Source organism: Zootoca vivipara, chromosome Z2 (genome assembly GCF_965207765.1).
Source record: "Zootoca vivipara chromosome Z2, rZooViv2.hap1.1, whole genome shotgun sequence".
Taxonomy (NCBI): domain Eukaryota; kingdom Metazoa; phylum Chordata; class Lepidosauria; order Squamata; family Lacertidae; genus Zootoca; species Zootoca vivipara.
Window position 1 is genome coordinate 3,056,507 of NC_142585.1, and position 18,822 is coordinate 3,075,328.

Consider the following 18,822-nt stretch of genomic DNA (forward strand, 5'->3'; position numbering starts at 1 on the left):
CATTAGGGTCTGAACCAGCTGCTCTTTTGGGATTCTGCTTGTGCGATTAGAGGGATAACTGTACTCTGGGCTCTTCAAAGACAAAGTTTTTGAATGTTCTTTTTTAGGGACTCAGTTAATTTGGTCCTCTGGCTAAAGAATCACCTGAATTATTTCCAGCTGTCTTGTGCTGCTTCTGTCCTGACATTTTGTTCTGTCTTTATTTATTTGCCTCTTTATCATGCAGACCAGAAAAGACAAAACTCCAAGTGATACCCGGCCAATTGAATATTACACTAGAGTGCATTCCACTGGAATTTGCAAGTAAGGAACTAATTTTTAATAATAATTGCCTTAAGGCCTTAGTACACACAGTCCCAGTCCACTAGGCTAGGTCCCATCCTCAGGCATGATATTGCTAGTCCAAGTCTCAGAATCCCTGACACGCTACAGGTTCCTGCAGGTTCTCCCCAAATCCTCACAGTTTCATCATAAATATTACTAGGGATTCCAGGTGAAGATGGTGACAAGTAAGCCTGCTTGACTTTGAGCTCTGCAGTCTGTTCTGGTTTTAATTTGTTTTTATTTTGAATAATTTTAAAGTCAGTTGGCTCAGCAGTGTTAATTGCAATATACAGGCAAGGAGGATATCTGTTTTTATCTCTTTTACATTGATGTGGGCTTAAAAGCCATACATTTTAACTGGGCAGGCACTGAGATACCAGCTGTTTTGGCTTAGCATTTAGCTGATAAGGAATGTTTGGCCACTTCATCTTGCCCAAACGGTAGTCTGCAGTTCTAACAATTTTAGCATGATTACCACATGATGATGTTTGTTTGTTTGTTTGTTTGTTTGTTTATACCCTGCCCTTCTGGCTGGGTTTCCCCAGCCACTGGGTGGCTTCCAGCAAAATATTAAAATACAATAATTCTTACAATATTAAAAGCTTCCCTAAACAGGGCTGCCTTCAGATGTCTTCTAAAAGTCTGGTGGTTGTTTTTCTCTTTGACATCTGATGGGAGGGCGTTCCACAGGGCGGGTGCCACTACCGAGGAGGCCCTTTGCCTGGTTCCCTGTAACTTCACTTATCTCAGTGAGGGAACTGCCAGAAGGCCCTTGAAGCTGGACCTCAGTGTCTGGGCAGAACGATGGGGGTGGAGACGCTCCTTCAGGTATACTAGGCCGAGGCATAGACCTGCAGTTCTTCAGATACTGGTAAATGGCCCAGAACTCCATTGCCAAATTTAGCTCAGAAATATTTGCTGGACTATTGTGACTCAGCAACTGGAGCACGCGAAGTGGAGGCAACTGCAAAGGAATTGCAGCAAGATGTAATTCATATGCCTGTAGACAGCCCTGGTCTCAGCCATGGTGAGTGTGCAGGAAATGGGACTGGAGATGTCTTATCCAAAGTAAGAGGTTTTGTTATATATTCTTCTAAATAGAGCTTAGTTAACTTGTCAATTGATCCAGACCTGTTAGGAGCTGATACACATGCTCCCAGGAAGCCCCAGCTTCTTCCATATAACGAAACCTTGTCTATGTGTAGTAACAATGTTGACACAGTAGACTCTGCCACAAGGGCCTGAAAATTCCTCACCATAGGAACTTTTACATGACCAAGGTGTCTTGTCTAAACAAACAGCAGAGGGAATCTTTCACAGAATGGACACATTAGAAGAGGAAGTTTCTGGCTGTGAATACAATAATTGGCACACTAGTCAGGTTAATGGAGACAGGAATTTTGATTGTAGCCCCGCAGATAAGAACCACCAGCAAAGAAACTTAAACTAGTGATGGTTTAAAGGTACATCAGGACTAGAATAGTTCTGAGCTCATTAAGTCCCTATTGGATTCAGTAACTAAACAATTAAGGAGCAGCTATCAAGGTTGGAACTTGAGCTCAGAAACTTGCTTTTACAGCAGTAGGAATGCTCAAGAGATGGACTTGGAAGAGTAGTTTTCTTTTCTTAGACAAACCCCTTCAGGACCAAGACCACAGCTAGTGGGAGACAATGCTAACAACTCACTACCTTCCAAGGGGATGGTTTTTGTGGGGATGATTAGGGAGGCAGGAAATGATATATTATTTAATGATATCCTTCCTAACTTGCTTTAGCAAGTTCCATATTCTAGCAGAATTCCAAACATCCCTCTTTTTAAATTACGCAGCGGTCAACTTTTTTGCTGACTCATCTGAGTCTTACTATTAAAGATTCCTACCTGGTAAAATCCCTTCTAATCCCTCTTAAAAAGAATAAACACAAGAATCTGATTAACATTAATATAAAAGTAGTTTACTCACAGATTCATTCAGGTTCACAGACATATCCCTGAAGGCAGGCTTAGGTTACATAACAACTAGAACTATTCCATAAAGAAGTTAGTCCCAAGTGACTGCGACTAAGTAGTCACTTCTCCAAACACACAGCAACATACAAAATGGAGAAGACACACTGATCAGAACATGGATTCCATGTGCTCCTCCATGCTAGCACAACAGACCACACCCTCTTCAAGTCTGTCCCAGCTCAGGAGGAAATAGGAAGTCTTCTCCTGAGTGGTACAAAACATCCCCTAACGTGTTCACTGTAGGAATGTTGTACTTGACTGCAGTTTTACATCCCACAATTTTGGCCCTTCACCTAATCTAATTTGTTCAAGCCCCATTTCAGTGTATTTTGATGGAAGGCTAATGGCTCCAGATTGGCACTTGACATTTCCTTCCCTACAGCATAGACAGGGGGAAAGGCAGTGAATGATGGAAAGGGGAACAAGGGGGAAAGTCCAAATTCCAATGATGATTGTTCTAGGAAGAGGTGCCCAGATGATCTGTGGCTCATAGCTGGCCAGCAGAATAATGTAAACAGAACCTGAATTTCAGGCAGGAATTCCAGCCATTGTAGGGTTTTAGAAAATTGTTCACATTGTAAATGCCAGTCTAGTTGTGACCAGAGCTTCAGTATTGAACTAACATCAGGATCCTGATGCATGGGATAAATGCTGGTCTTTATATTAGAGTCATAGAATTGTAGAGTTGGAAGGGACCCCAAGGGTCATCTACTCCAACCCCCTGCAATACATATTAATACATATGTTTACTGACAGAGAGCTGCTATTTGAATTAAAAGGTTGTCTAAATACCTCCCCCACCCACCCAAATTTGATATCCATTCCTCATACTTAAAAGAGAAAGGGAATTGCAATGTGGAAAAGGCAACTTGAGAGGAAGGAGCAGGAGGTTTTCAAGCCATAATATTCCTGCCTTTTTCACCTGTCCTAATAATCTCCAGATATGCTCCAATAGACAAGGGTAGGTTCATTATATTGTCCCAAATGCATGTATTGGAAGAAATATGTAAAGGTCCAAAATATTTACCCTGCTGCAATTATCCATTAACATATGGTCAAGATAAGCCTAGGCCTAGAGGTAATTATAGAAAAGCAAGTTATCATACCTTCAGATCTCCTTTAATATACCACAACTAACTAGAAAATATTCAGAAAGCTCTTAGCATTCTTTCCTGGAACATGGTGGTTTGGGATAATAAGAAGGTGCACAAGGATTTTGTTTGTATGCTCCAGCATTTTGATATAATATGTTTGCAAGGGACTTGGGCTAAACATGGTTAAATGTTGCATCTTCACAAGGCCTATATGACCCAAGTTAAAGGTACCTTTTCTTTTGCTGTTGCATTATGTGAAAACAAGATACCAACCTGCGGCCTTTGCTTCCCCTCTAGACTGTGTCACGGCCTCTTATATTCCCATCAAGCCCTTTGAGATGCAGGGCCAGGATGGCAGCATTGCGGTCGAAGTGGAAGAGTTCATCCCTGAGATCTCCAAGTACTGCTACCCTTTCACCATCTACAAAAACCAGCTCTACGTCTATCCTTTGCATTTGAAATATGACAGCCAGAAAACATTTGCCAAGGTAAGCTTGAAAACAACAGAGCCAAGCCCACAGATTTATTTATTTATATTTATTCGCAAGTTTGAAATGTAGCTGAAGAACAACTCAGTAGCATTGAGCAGGGAGTGGAACCGCATTGTGGAATCGATGGGGGAAATGCAGTTGTATTGGGATCTGCTGTTCTGGTGCCACAGCAAGGCAAGTCAGGACTTGCAGCACCATGGATAGCGCAAAGTGAGCAACTTGTTTTGAAAGAGGCCCAAAGCAAGCTGAGACCTTTCTAGCCTTTGCTGCCAGATTACCTCTCCCAGGCAAAGTCCCTTACGGGAAAACTTGATTTCTTCAAGGGACAACCCTTTGACCTGAAGATGAGACTTTTCTCCTATGTTCCAAAGCTCTGTGTGGGACATCCGTCACATGTGACCCAGAAGCTGCAGTTAGTGCAGAATGCTGTGCCACAGTTAGTGACAGGAGTGAGACTGTCAGCATATGAAACCTTTGCTGGGAGACCTCCATGGGTTGCTGATTTGCTGCCAAACCTTGTTCAAGGTGATTCTGTTAGAATATAAGGCCCTTGACAACCTGAGATATTGTCACGTACTGGTTGCAGAAGAATGTTGGGAACCCTCAAGGGGAGAAGCCTCAGAGCTTGAGGAGTGGTAGTGGGAGAACAATGAGTGGTCACAGGGGGAAGAAGCAGAAGATGGGGAAGAGAAGGTGTCAGAAGCTGAGGTTTAGTGAGCAGTGAGAATCTGTGGCAGATAGAAGTCCAGAATCAGAGGCAGAAGCTGAAGCTGAAGCAGGAGAGGAGGGAGGCCAAGAGGCAGAGATGAGTCTGACTGATGAAGAGTCATGAGTATCTCCGCCTCCTGCTGAGACAAGCTGCCCTCTCCCCTGGTCTCCCAGAACCAGGAGAGGCATGAAGAGGGCAGAGGAGAAGCTAGCTTCATGGAGGCGCAATCTCAGATTTCTTGGGGGGAACCCTGGAGAGTAGGGGACTTAGACATCTGTTGGAAGGTGGGGACCTTCAGTCTCAGCAACTGCTTCATGGGGTCAAGACCAGCAGATATGGGTTGCTGGGCTCAGACCTGACACTCCTGTGCAGGTCATGTTTTTGCTAAGAAACAGTTAACTCCAGCTTGCTCTTTGTAGTTTCCTTCTGGCTTGCTCCTGTAAGATAATCACGTTACTCCAAATATGCTCACTCAACCAATCTGCAAAACTGGCACTGTTTTAAGTGCTACAAATCAATATTTAGAATGGCAGCACCCACACTTTGGAACTCCCTGCTTATTGACATCAGAAAGGGACCAAAAACAAACATTAAAAAATTCAAAACACCACCAGCCCCAGCTGGCATGACCAATGGTTAGGGTTGATGGGAACTGTAGTCCAGCAACACCAGGAGGGGACCAGGTTTGGGGGTGGTTGTCATAAACCCTTGGAAGCAGAGACAGGATTAGCAGATTTTACAAAATCTATTAAACAAATAATTTAAAAATTGGATCAGCCTGTTAAATTTGCAACAGTAGAGCTAGAAGCGTGTGGAGCATAAATGTATATGTATGTGTTTGAGTGTGTGCACACAATCACAAAATCAGTTTTGGTTGGGGGGAAGGGTAGGGAAAGATGGATCTGAGCAAGAAAACATTTTCTCTGAATCCAACCATTCTCCCAACTATATGTAGGCAAGGAACATTGCTGTCCGCATGGAATTCAAAGACTCTGATGAAGGGGACGCCAGAGCTTTAAAGGTAAATTTCCAGTTGCTGGGAATCACAAGTGTGGAGATTGCTCTTCACTCAGGTCCTGCTTGTGGTCTTCCCATTGGTTCCCCTGGTTGGCTCCTGTGAGAACAGGATGCTGGACTAGATGGGGCTCCTTTGGCCTGATCCACCAGCCAGGCTCTTTTTACATGCTTATGCTCAGAGCATGTAAGGTTGGCAAATCTAGATTGCAACCTTTGGCCATGCCTTTACATCACTGCTAGACATGTATGAAGTTACCCTTGTGGCCAATTCATTGCATGACCAAACAATGCCCTTTTAGTTGGGTTCCTCTTACCACCCCTATATTTCTGTTATCTCTTGCAGTGCTTCTATGGCAAGCCTGGGGGCCCCCTCCTGACATCAAGCACCTACACTTGTGTGTTGCATCATAACCAGAACCCAGAGTTCTATGACGAGGTAAGAGAAAAACCCAATGCATCTTCTCTGAGGCATTTGAGTGTGAGAAAAGGGGTTTGAGTGACTTGGCAGAGTTTTCTGGAAGTGCAGGGAAGTCATAATGTGGTATTGGGAGTTGGGCTTGGGCTTGGGAGTTGACATTCATGGTTTGCATTCTAAGTTGCGTCAACTTTCAAATGCTTATTTGTGAATTCTTTATTTGTTAGATAAATGTATAACCTGCTCTTTGTTTAAAAACGAATCCCAAATCGTTACAGTAGAGACAATAGCAGATTGCATCTAAAGTGTGTTCAGAGGTGACCCATTAAAATCACTGGGTCTAGGTTAAGGGCATTAAGATCAGTGGGTCTCTTCCGGAAGAGAAATTCGATTCAGTTAGCTGTTGAATTTAGGCTTAGTGAAGTTGTGCTTTCCATGAGAATACGAGGGCTGAAACCCAGCCACTGTCCTAGCTTCCCACTGCTCTGAATTTTGCAGTGCACACCTGCAGCCAAGCAGTGTGTCTGGAAATGCACATTTACTTGTGTGAAGGGTGCATATGAATGCATATACTGCATCTGCGAAAGCAACATAAAAAAGCATTATATTGGGGAAAATTGCCTTTTCAAAAATGTCTGTATTAGGCAAAACTGCATATAAGAATGTGTACATTGGGTGAAATTCACACCAGAATTCAGATAAATTTTAATGAGAACTTAAATAAATAAATAAATCACAAACCGATGTGGAGATCTGAACTGAAGATTGGGAAAGTGAAGAACTGAAACTACAGTACTGTTTCGTTGAATTCTTCGTTAGCCAATTAGTTCAACAAACACTTGTAAGTAGAAAGATATGTAATTTCTTCATAAACTCATCTTTTTTTGAATAGATGTAATATATATGAGAATGAAAATACTCTGAAACAGTCCTCATGCGAGTGACTACATAATTGCATGAGCACTGTTCCAGAGTTTTGTGAAGAAATTACGTATCTTTCTACTTACGAGTGTTTGTTGAACTAATAGGCTGATGAAGAATTCAACGAAACCGTAGTTGCTATCCAGAAACACTGTTCAGCAGAGTTCAGAGTTGGACATCAGAATTGGACATTGTCGATTACAAAGCTTCACAGCTTGTTCTCCGCCGGGTAAAGTCTGGCACCATGATTCATTCAGTACTTTCAGAGACTTTCAGAGACTTCGGTTTGTTAATCTTTATGTTTTGAATTATTCCATAAAGTTTTTCACAATGTAATGGTTTCTGGCCATTGTGTTGCTTTTGATATTGCTGAGTCTTATTTTGCAACAGAGGGGTTTGTGTGTTTACTGCCTCCATGCTTGGCGGCAGTAATGCTTCTGGGAGCACCAGGAGGGCAGAGGGCTGCTTTTGCATTCGAGTCCTGCTTGCTGGTTTTCCACAGGCATCTGATTGGCCACTGTGAGAAGAGGATGCTGGGCTAGATGGGCCACTGGCCTGATCCAGCAAGCTCTTCTTACATTCTCATGATAGATGCTTGAAAGTGGGTGAGCCTTGCCTGCTGTGACCTTAGAATTACTGCTGAACAGTCCTGTTCAAAGCCACACATAGATCCTTATATAGCTGCAAGAACATGTGCCACCCACAAGTGGGAGCATCAGCAAGCTGGATCAGATCCTAATTTTACACCAAAAAAATCTGTGCAAGGGTGGGATCCAAAGTGTATGTGGGGATACTTGCACAAAACAGCCCAATAATGACTGAGCATGCTCAGTAGTCCCAGAATGTTGTTTGAGTGTTGTGGGGATGGGACCACAACACTCAGGGGTAGAGAGGAGGAATGGAATGACGTATTTTGAAATAAGGCATCATTGGCTGGCAAGAACACTGAGAAGGAGCAGTCCGCAAGGCAATACCTTCTCTTTGGTCCCACTTGTATTTCTTGTTATCCAAGGGTGGTGCTTCAATGGTGGCCCATGACTAAAATCAATGCAAATTTGCTGAATAAATTATGCAAAACCAGAGGTAACATGCTCATTTGCCTAATAAGGTTTGTAAAATCCAGCTTTTCTTGATGCAGATTTGTTTCTCTCTTCGTTCCCCTGCTTCCACTAATTTCTTCTTTAAAATTGGATGCTGAGGAAGAGGTTGAGCAAATCAGCAAGAGTGTCTCTATCAGGACTCTGAGCTATTCCATTTTGGGTTTTTTTGTTTTTAAATTAGTTATTATTTAATATTTTGTTGTGTAACAAACAAACAAATATATGAAGAAAAGTACATATAGCGTCTCCTCTTTCAATTCATTGAGTCTTTTTCACAGTTTGTTTGTATTTGGTTGGGCGCACTGTTGTCATATGTATTATGTGGTTGGGGGAAAAGAGCAGGGGAGTGGGGGATAATGATCCTTTGTTCTATTGTGTGGTGTTTGTGCAGGGGTTTTGTGTCAGCATCATGTGGGTTGGTCACATACATGCATATATGTTGGCATTGCAAGAGATTGCAGGGTCAGAGCTTAGTTGGTTTCATTCAGTTGGTTGCAGTATGGTTTGTATGTATGTATGTATGTTTGTTTGTTTGTTTGTGTGAAGGGGGTGGATTGTCGGGTCAGATTAGCCATATTGATTTGTATGCTGTTAGGGGGTATAGATCACTGTCTTGTGCCGTATATGTGATAAAAGGGAGACACACCTGGATGAAGGTGTCCTCCTTTGCTTGTCCCTGTGCTGGTTTAAGTTTGTTGGTTAACTTTGTTAATAGGGCAGTTTCCCATACATTTTGGTACCAGCATCCAGTGTCTAATTATGATGTTTCTAGCTACTGAGAGTGCGACTTGTTGTGTGAATGTGCATTGTTGTCTTGGAATATATTTAAAAGGGGAAATTCTGGAGTTGCTTCACACTCACACATACTCTGAGCAGCTTTAAACATAGACGGTGTGAACCTGTTTAGGGTTCTGGGAATTTTCCTCTTTTTTTGCAGTGGGGACTGTTTTCGGTTGTTTCTATCTCCATGTGCACCCATTGTTTTGTTTCACCCTCTAGGAAGTATGGGATTATATATTGCACTTAGTTAGCGATGTAGTATAATTCTATGTTGGGGATTTGCCATCCTCCTTCTGAGGAGGGGAGTTGCAGTAATTTGGAGTTTGTTCATGGCTTCTTGTGTAAGAAGATAAATGTGTGTAGTTATTCTGCTACTTACAGACTTGGGTTGGGGGAATCCAGATTGGAAGGGTTTGGAATAGGTAGGTTAGCTTCCAGAGGGTTTTCATTTTAATCATGGTTATTTTGTCTGAGAGGGTGAAGTTGCTTTTACTCCATCTCTTCAGGCCTTTATTGATTTTCTTTCATAAATTGATAGATTGATTGTTTTGAGGGTATAGTTTGTTGAGGTTTCTAGTTATTTGTACCCCATGGTATCTAAATTTGGTGCTGCAGAGTGTTATTTTTGTGATGTTAATAAATTCTTTCTGGCTATGGAGGACTGTGTTGAAGCGCATAGCCTCAGATTTTGTGAAGTTCTCCTGGAGGCCTGATATCATTGTGGAGGTATCAATATCTTTGGTTGATGTGGTTGGTGTGTTTATGGTAGGGGTAGGCAACCTCAGGCCCGTGGGCCAGATAGTCCCAATCACCTTCTCAATCCGGCCCATGGACGGTTCGGGGATCAGCGTGTTTTTACATGAGTAGAATGTGTGCTTTTGTTTAAAATGCATCTCTGGGTTATTTGTAAGGAATAGGAATTCGTTCACACACCCACACCCCAAAAAATACAATCCGGCCCACCACATGGTCTGAGGGATGGTGGACTGGCCCACGGCTGAAAAAGGTTGCTGACCCCTGGTTTATGGGGTCTGGGGTTGTGACCAACAGGTCATCTACAAAGAGCCCAAGTTTGTAGGTTTTGCCTTTTATTTCCACCCCCTTGATATCAGGGGCTGTTCAGATTTGGATTGCTCAGGGTTCAAGGGTCAAGATGAATAAAAAGAGGAACAATGGACATCTTTGTTTTGTGCCTCTTCAAATTTCTACATTGTTGGCGTCCAGATTGTTGATTCTGATTTTCACTGAAGCCTTAGAGTAAATTTGTTAAAGGATTTGTATGAAGTTATGGCTGAATTTCAAGCTGGTTAATACTTCTATTATGGTAAGTATTTCCATTCAAGACAATCAAGATGTCTAGAGACATGACCAACAGTCGGGATTTGGTTGTTTCGCTGTGTTCTGTCTAGTGGTCCAGTTTAGTGGCCTAAGACCATCAGCTATGAGTCTTGCCGGACCTGTACCCTGCCTGGTAGGCTGGCCACTTCTACCTGGCCCAGGCGGGCAGGGCCCTAGCAGACCACAACTACCAAAGACTATGTCCAAGGCTGCTCAGTGCCTGAGACCATTGGCTCCTGGGTGCCACCTACTTCTGCCTCGCCCATGTCCTCAGGTGCCTCCACTGTTGTGTTTGGAGTCTAAAGCTATTGTTGGCAAATGTGACACCTAGGGCCAGGCAGTGTATGGCTCATCCAAATCTGGTTTGAAGTCCACATTGTGGCAACAGTTTCATAATGTTTGATGTTGTGATATATCGTGAATCATGATATTTGTGTGTCTATGTAAAAAGTCTTGAGGTGGGAAAAATCATGAAGCTGGTCATCACTTCTCTCATGATTCCTGAAACATCAGGGATTAGATTGAAATATTTTGAAGTAGTCCATGCTGGAAATAGATGTCCATTGGTACTGAGTAAATGCCAATATTCCCCCAGGCTGCAGAACAGAAAGAAAGAGAGAGAAAGGAAGCAGGGTTATTCTATCACTGCTCCTCAGAGCTGCTTTTGGGTTTCCCGCAACTGTCACCTAGCAGCAGTCATTCCACCCATGCTGGAAGTCTATATTTTGCCGAATTTCCTTTAAAATAGCTCAAAAAATTATTTAGGTCCCCCCCCCCAAAAAAATTAAATAACTTTGCCAAAAAAATTCAACTTTTGTGTCCAGACTTTCACTTTTTGAAATATGGCAACCCAACTCAAGGCATAGCTGCCAAGTATCCCATATCCGCCAGGAAAACCCCTTTTTCCTTTCCGTTTCCCGGCGGTCTCCCGTTTAGCGGAAAATCCCGGTATTGTCCCTTAAATCGGGACACTTGGCAGCTATGAATGGAGGAGAATTACCCGGCCATTTTTATGGTGCCGCTTGCCCTTCTATGGGCACCAGAAAATGGCGGCGCCGGCGCCGGAAGTCACTTCCGCACATGACCGGAAGTTGCGTGACGCGACTTCCGGTGGCGCTTTGCCCTTCTATGGGCATCAGAAAATGGCGGCGGCGCCGCCGGAAGTCGCTTTTACGTGTTTCCGGTCATGCGCGGAAGCGACTTCCGGCGCCGGCGCCGCCATTTTCTGATGCCCATAGAAGGGCGAAGCGCCACCGGAAGTTGCGTCACGCAACTTCCGTTCATGCGCGCACTGCCGATCCCGGATCTTTACGACCCGGACTTGGCAGCTATGACTAAAGGTTGGGGTAAAACAATTTATAAATAAATAAGTCAATGTACTGCACATATCCCTAATATATTTTGGCCAAGTCTTCACCTCCACTTTTAGAAAAGTCACCCATTGAAAGTTGAAACACCTAAAGAATTAAATAGATAATAAATAAACTCCCCCAATTTATTGCAGTTGCCTATTTCCTCGTAAATAAAATTTAGCTAACACCAATCCATAACAATGTGGCTAAATGTTGTTGTTGTTTAGTCGTTTAGTCATGGACCAGAGCACGCCAGGCACTCCTGTCTTGCACTGCCTCCTGCAGTTTGGTCAAACTCATGTTCGTAGCTTCGAGAACACTGTCCAACCATCTTGTCCTGTCGTCCCCTTCTCCTTGTGCCCTCCATCTTTCCCAACATCAGGGTCTTTTCCAGGGAGTCTTCTCTTCTCATGAGGTGGCCAAAGTATTGGAGCCTCAGCTTCAGGATCTGTCCTTCCAGTGAGCACTCAGGGCTGATTTCCTTAAGAATGGATAGGTTTGATCTTCTTGCAGTCCATGGGACTCTCAAGAGTCTCCTCCAGCACCAGAATTCAAAAGCATCAATTCTTCGGCGATCAGCCTTCTTTATGGTCCAGCTCTCACTTCCATACATCACTACTGGGTAAACCATAGCTTTAACTATACGGACCTTTGTCGGCAAGGTGGTGTCTCTGCTTTTTAAGATGCTGTCTAGGTTTGTCATTGCTTTTCTCCAAAGAAGCAGGTGTCTTTTAATTTCGTGACTGCTGTCACCATCTGCAGTGATCAAGGAGCCCACGAAAGTAAAATCTCTCAATGCCTCCATTTCTTCCCCTTCTATTTCCCAGGAGGTGATGGGACCAGTGGCCATGATCTTGGTTTTTTTGATGTTGAGCTTCAGACCATATTTTGCGCTCTCCTGTTTCACCCTCATTAAAAGGTTCTTTAATTCCTCCTCACTTTCTGCCATCAAGGTTGTGTCATCTGCATATCTGAGGTTGTTGATATTTCTTCCGGCAATCTTAATTCCGGCTTGGGATTCATCTAGTCCAGCCTTTCGCATGATGAATTCAGCATATAAGTTAAATAAGCAGGGAGACAATATACAACCTTGTCGTACTCCTTTCCCAATTTTGAACCAATCAGTTGTTCCATATCCAGTTCTAACTGTAGCTTTTTGTCCCACATAGAGATTTCTCAGGAGACAGATGAGGTGATCAGGCACTCCCATTTCTTTAAGAACTTGCCATAGTTTGCTGTGGTCGACACAGTCAAAAGCTTTTGCATAATCAATGAAGCAGAAGTAGACGTTTTTCTGGAACTCTCTAGCTTTCTCCATAATCCAGTGCATGTTTGCTATTTGGTCTCTGGTTCCTCTGCCCCTTCGAAATCCAGCTTGCACTTCTGGGAGTTCTCGGTCCACATACTGTACTGCCTAAGCCTGCCTTGTACAATTTTAAGCATAACCTTGCTAACATGTGAAATGAGCGCAATTGTGCGGTAGTTGGAGCATTCTTTGGCACTGCCCTTCTTTGGAATTGGGATGTAGACTGATCTTCTCCAATCCTCTGGCCATTGCTGAGTTTTCCAAACTTGCTGGCATATTGGGTGTAGCACCTTAACAGCATCATCTTTTAAATTTTTTAATAGTTCAGCTGGAATATCATCACTTCCACTGGCCTTGTTATTAGCAGTGCTTTCTAAGGCCCATTTGACTTCACTCTCCAAGATGTCTGGCTCAAGGTCAGCAACCACACTACCTGGGGTGTATGAGACCTCCATATCTTTCTGGTATAATTCCTCTGTGTATTCCTGCCACCTCTTCTTAATGTCTTCTGCTTCTGTTAGGTCCTTACCACTTTTGTCCTTTATTATGGTAATATTTGTACGAAATGTTCCTTTCATATTTCCAGTTTTCTTGAACAGATCTCTGGTTTTCCCCATTCTATTGTTTTCCTCTATTTCTTTGCATTGCTCATTTAAGAAGACTCTCTTGTCTCTCCTTGCTGTTTTTTGGAAATCTGCATTCAGTTTCCTGTATTTTCCCTATCTCCCTTGCATTTTGCTTGCCTCCTCTCCTCCGCTATTTGTAAGGCCTCATTGGACAGCCATTTTGCTTTCTTGCATTTCCTTTTCCTTGGGATGGTTTTCGTTGCTGCCTCCTGTATAATGTTACGAGCCTCCATCCATAGTTCTTCAGGCACTCTGTCCACCAAATCTAAATCCTTAAACCTGTCCCTCACTTCCACTGTGTATTCATAAGGGATTTGATTCAGATTGTATCTTACTGGCCCAGTGGTTTTTCCTACTTTCTTCAGTTTAAGCTGGAATTTTGCTATAAGAAGCTGATGATCTGAGTTACAGTCAGCTCCAGGTCTTGTTTTTTCTGACTGTATAGAGCTTCTCCATCTTTGGCTGCAGAGAATATAATCAATCTGATTTCGATGCTGCCCATTTGGTGATATCCATGTGTAGAGTCGTCTCTTGTGTTGTTGGAAAAGAGTGTTTGTGATGACCAGCTTGTTCTCTTGACAGAACTCTATTAGCCTTTGCCCTGCTTCATTTTGAACTCCAAGGCCAAACTTGCCAGTTATTCCTTTTATCTCTTGATTCCCTACTTTAGCATTCCAATCCCCTGTAATGAGAAGATCATCCTTCTTTGGTGTCATTTCTAAAAGGTGTTGTAAGTCTTCATAGAATTGGTCAATTTCACTTTCTTCAGCACCGGTAGTTGGTGCATAAACTTGGATTACTGTGATGTTAAAAGGTCTGCCTTGGATTCATATCGAGATCATTCTGTCATTTTTGAGATGGCATCCCATTACAGCTTTTGCTACTCTTTTGTTGACTATGAGGGCCACTCCATTTCTTCTACGGGATTCTTGCCCACAGTAGTAGATATGATAATCATCCGAACTGAATTCGCCCATTCCCTTCCATTTTAGTTCACTGATGCCCCGGATGTCAGTATTTATTCTTGCCATCTCATTTTTGACCACATCCAGCTTACAATTGTACATGGATCTTATATTCCAGGTTCCTATGCAATATTTTTCTTTACAGCATTAGACTTTCCTTTTGCTTCCAGGCATATCCGCAACTGAGCGACCTTTCGGCTTTGGCCCAGCCGCTTCATCAGCTCTGAATCTACTTGTACTTGTCCTCCGCTCTTCCTCAGTAGCATGTTGGACGTCTTCCGACCTGAGTGGCTCATCTTCCAGTGTCATAACTTTTATATGCCTGTTGTCTTTGTCCATGGAGTTTTCTTGGCAGGGATACTGGAGTGGCTTGCCGGTTCCTTCTCCAGGTGGATCACGTTTAGTCAAAACTCTCCACTATGACCTGTCCATCTTGGGTGGCCCTGCATGGCATAGATCATAGCTTCTCTGAGTTATTCAAGCCCCTTTGCCACGACAAGGCATTGATCTATGAAGGGGAACAAAATGTTAAATATACATTTAAAAATTATGTATTTTACAGCCCTAAGTAAAGTTGCCAGGACAGCCCCAGTTGCCAGGACATCACCCTGTTCACCTCTGCATAGTTCCATCCTTATTTCACATGGATTGTGTTATATTGGTATATGACAAAGTTCAGCTAGTGACATATAGTCTGATGCTGGAAACCAGACATTGCCCAGTTGTAGTTGCAGCCCTTTTCATTTCTGATCTATGTATATGCAGGATACTCATTTCAGTCTGTCCATATTCCTTCTGAAGCAACAGAACATTAAATATGATATAATACAGGGCCTGCTTTTCTTATAGGGAACATACTTGCTGATGTACTTATAGCTGTCTCCAAGCCATTATTCATGTTTCTGTTGTTACATAATGTGAGGCATCAAAATATCAGAGCTGGTGCAAAACTGAAAAGATCCACTTGAGGGCACCAAACATTAGACTCGTGCAGGGCGCCATTTTGTGAAAGATTACAAAAGCCCTCCATTTTGTGTGGCTTTTAAAGGGTGGGCTCTAGGGTGTAGCCAGAGCCCTGGCACTGCTTTCCCTGAAGCCGGAAGCCAAGTAAATTCTTGCCCAACTTTGGGAAGAAGGGTGGGCTCTAGGACCCTGCGAGTCTGGTACAGACAATTTTTGCTGCTGGAGCACTGAGCCCAGCTTGTAGTTTTCCTGCATAGGGCACTGAGCTCATGCATTTGGGGATGCCAAATATCGGTCTGGTTAAAATTACAAAAGTATTTCCATTTTATCCCTATTCAGCTTTGGGAGGCTGGTGCAAGGCAGAGCCATAGTTGGGTGGGGTGGGGGGCTAGCTATGTCTATCACGGGTGGATCTTCCGGGGGGGGGGGGCACCATTGAGGTTCCCAGCCTTTGTGTGTGTGTGTGTGTGTGTGTGTGTGTGCCTGGGATATTATCAAAGCCCTGGCACTGCCTTCTGGAAGCCGGGTAAACCTTACAGCTTCGTGAGGTGTGTGGAGGATGGAGGGGAATAAATAAATGGGGGCAGGGTTTCCTCTGCTCTCCATTCATTTATTTATCTGCTTCCTCTGTACCACAAGAGCAGGTCTTAATTCTCCCTCATGTCTATAAGGGATCATTTTCTCACCTCACCTTTGATTTCTATGCTACTGATTTTAGAGAAAGCATTCCCATTTAAAAATTATCTGTATATTAAATAACACTTGTAACAATATCTTTAAAAGGTAAAGGTAAAGGACCCCTGACAGTTAAATCCAGTTGCAGACGACTCGGGGGTTGACTAAGCCACTTCTGGTGCAACAGAATACCGGAACCAGAGCAGCACACAGAAACGCTGTTTACCTTCCTACCCTAACCCTATTAATCTACTTGCACTTTTGGGCGTGCTTTCGAACTGCTAGGTTGGCAGGAGCTGGCACAGAGCTATGGGAGTTCACCCCATTGCGGGGATTCGAACTGCCGATCTTCTGATTGGCAAACCCAAGAGGCTCAGTGGTTTAGTTCACAACACCACCTGCGTCCCAACAATATGTTAAAGATAAGCAAATATTTAAATACTTTAGAATATATATTTTCCTGTTCGTTTTCCCGTTCCCATTCTTACATACCATTATGCTACCGTATTTCAGACATCTAAAAATGTGAGTTGGTGTAAAACTGAGAGGATCCACTTGGGGGCAACAAACATTGGACTCGCACAGGGCGCCATTTCATGAAAGATTAAAAAACGGTGTCCATTTTGTGTGGCTTTTGGAGGGCAGACTCTGGGATGCTGCCAGAGCCCTGGCACCGCTTCCCTGAAGCCAGAATCATGTAGACATGTAAAAAATTGTACGATTTATATCCCAAAGTTGTAGCAGTTGTGCAGACATTATTCCGTTCACCTCTAAATAGTTCCATTCTTATTTAATCCCCCTCACCTGATACCACGAGAGCAATAAGCCCTTTTCGCCTTGCCTCCAAAAACATGTCTTATTAGGATATATTCTCTCACCTTACGTTTGTATATATGCTACTAGTTAGTTCTACAGGCTTAATTTTATAGAAAGCATGTTAACTTAAAAATGATATGTATATAAAATAACAATATGTTAAAGGTAAGTAGAAATTAATATATTTTAGACACCTAAGTAGTAGCAGTTTGCAGATGTTATTCCGTTGGTCTCTACATAGTTCCGTCATTATTTCAGACCTTGTTTTGTCTCAGTGCATCGCAATGTTCAGCAGGTGACATATCACGATGTCAGACATCGCCCAGCAAAATTGAGACGATCCACTTGGGGGCGCCAAACACTGGACTCATGCAGGCCCCATTTTGTGAAAGATTTCAAAAGGCATCCATTTTGTGTGGCTTTTGGAGGGAGGGCTCTGGGATGCTGCCAGAGCCCTAGCACTGCTTTCCTGAAACCAGAAGCCTAATATGTGTTTTCCTGAACTGGGCGCTGAGCCAAGGTGGTGCAAAATTGAGAAGATCAATAATTTAGCAAATCAATTTGGGGCCCAGATATTAAGATTACGAAAGTCCATCCATTTTATCCATCTTTGGGAGGTCCGTGAAGGGTCTGGGATCAGTGGCATAGGAAAGGGGGGTAAGAGGGAGTGCATCGCCCCCACGGGGGTGCCATCATGCTGCCGCAGCCACATATAAAGGATCCTCCGCTCATGGCTACACCCTCTTCACCCCCACAGCAAGGACAGGGGTGGCAGGAGGAGCAGCAGCAGCAACAGCTGGCACATCAGCAGTGGCAGCAGTGGCAAAGGCCACTGCCTCCTTGAGGTGCACCATCCCTGCCCTCGTCTGTTCTTGCTCTAACCCCCCCCCTCAGGTGGTGGATAGGTCAGGAAATGAGAGACTTCATCCTAGCATTGAAGAAGCAAATTAACAGCCGACAGGCCTGATCTTTATTTGTTGCAACAAAAGGTTCCAACCTCTAAGGAAGCAAAGAAGAAGCCCAGAACAAAGGTTATAACCTTTGAGTTTACAAAATTCTCACATTTCCCCATAATACGTGTCCCACCGTGTCATCCAGACATCACAGATTTGTCACAGAAGAGGAGGTGTGTCAGGCCGAAGTCTAAGATGCAGACATGCTCTTGTCAATCACATATTATCTTCCCACCTTTCTCACACAGACCAAAGGAAGTATTTATATATCCCATTGTCATGAAAACATGGCTTAGCAGTACATTTGTTGAGGTTTGGCTGCATTCCACTCAGGAGATGGGTTTTCCCTTCTGGAGTTTTGTGATCCTCATAACACCTTCTCCACCCTACCTGGCCCCTTTGTTAGGACTGGTAACACCTGGTTTGACAGCTGGAAGGAGTACCTTGAATACACAATGACACATCTGAAGGATTATGGCAGACTGAGGGTAACTTGCACTGTGGTTCCCCTTCTCCAAGAGGAGCAAAAAACCCTTCAAACATAGAGAATAGGTTAAATGGCTGATTTTTAGTGAATTTGTTAAGTTTCCCCATAGGCCAGTGGTTTTCAAGCAGTGTGGTGTGGCACCCTGGGGTGCCTTGAATGATGGTCAGGAGTCAGGAAAACTACAGTGGTACCTTGGGTTACAGATGTTTCAGGTTACAGACTCCGCTAACCTCTGGTTCAGAACTTTGCTTCAGGATGAGAACAGAAATCACACGGTGGCGGCAGCTGGAGGCCCCATTAGCTAAAGTGGTACCTCAGGTTAAGAACAGTTTCAGGTTAAGAACGGACCTCCGGAACAAATTAAGTTCTTAACCTGAGGTACTACTGTAATGGCTCTGGAGCCCTGCTTCTGGCCATTTCTTATGGCGGGAAAAGGTGGACAATGCATGGCGTACCGGTCGTCTTCTTTTACCTGGGCGGCA

The 18,822-nt window shown here is 43.6% G+C and overlaps 1 protein-coding gene across 2 annotated transcripts in view; it reads left to right on the top strand.

Moving 5' to 3' along the window:
• DOCK11 (dedicator of cytokinesis 11) overlaps window positions 1-18,822 on the top strand; it is a 167,437-nt gene that overhangs the window by 57,359 nt on the left and 91,256 nt on the right. For both annotated transcript variants that reach the window (XM_060270268.2, XM_060270269.2), the window contains exons 16-19: window positions 227-303; window positions 3,724-3,914; window positions 5,582-5,647; window positions 5,987-6,079. In XM_060270268.2, the coding sequence (XP_060126251.2) occupies window positions 227-303; window positions 3,724-3,914; window positions 5,582-5,647; window positions 5,987-6,079 (427 nt within the window). The remainder of the gene's footprint in view (window positions 1-226; window positions 304-3,723; window positions 3,915-5,581; window positions 5,648-5,986; window positions 6,080-18,822) is intronic.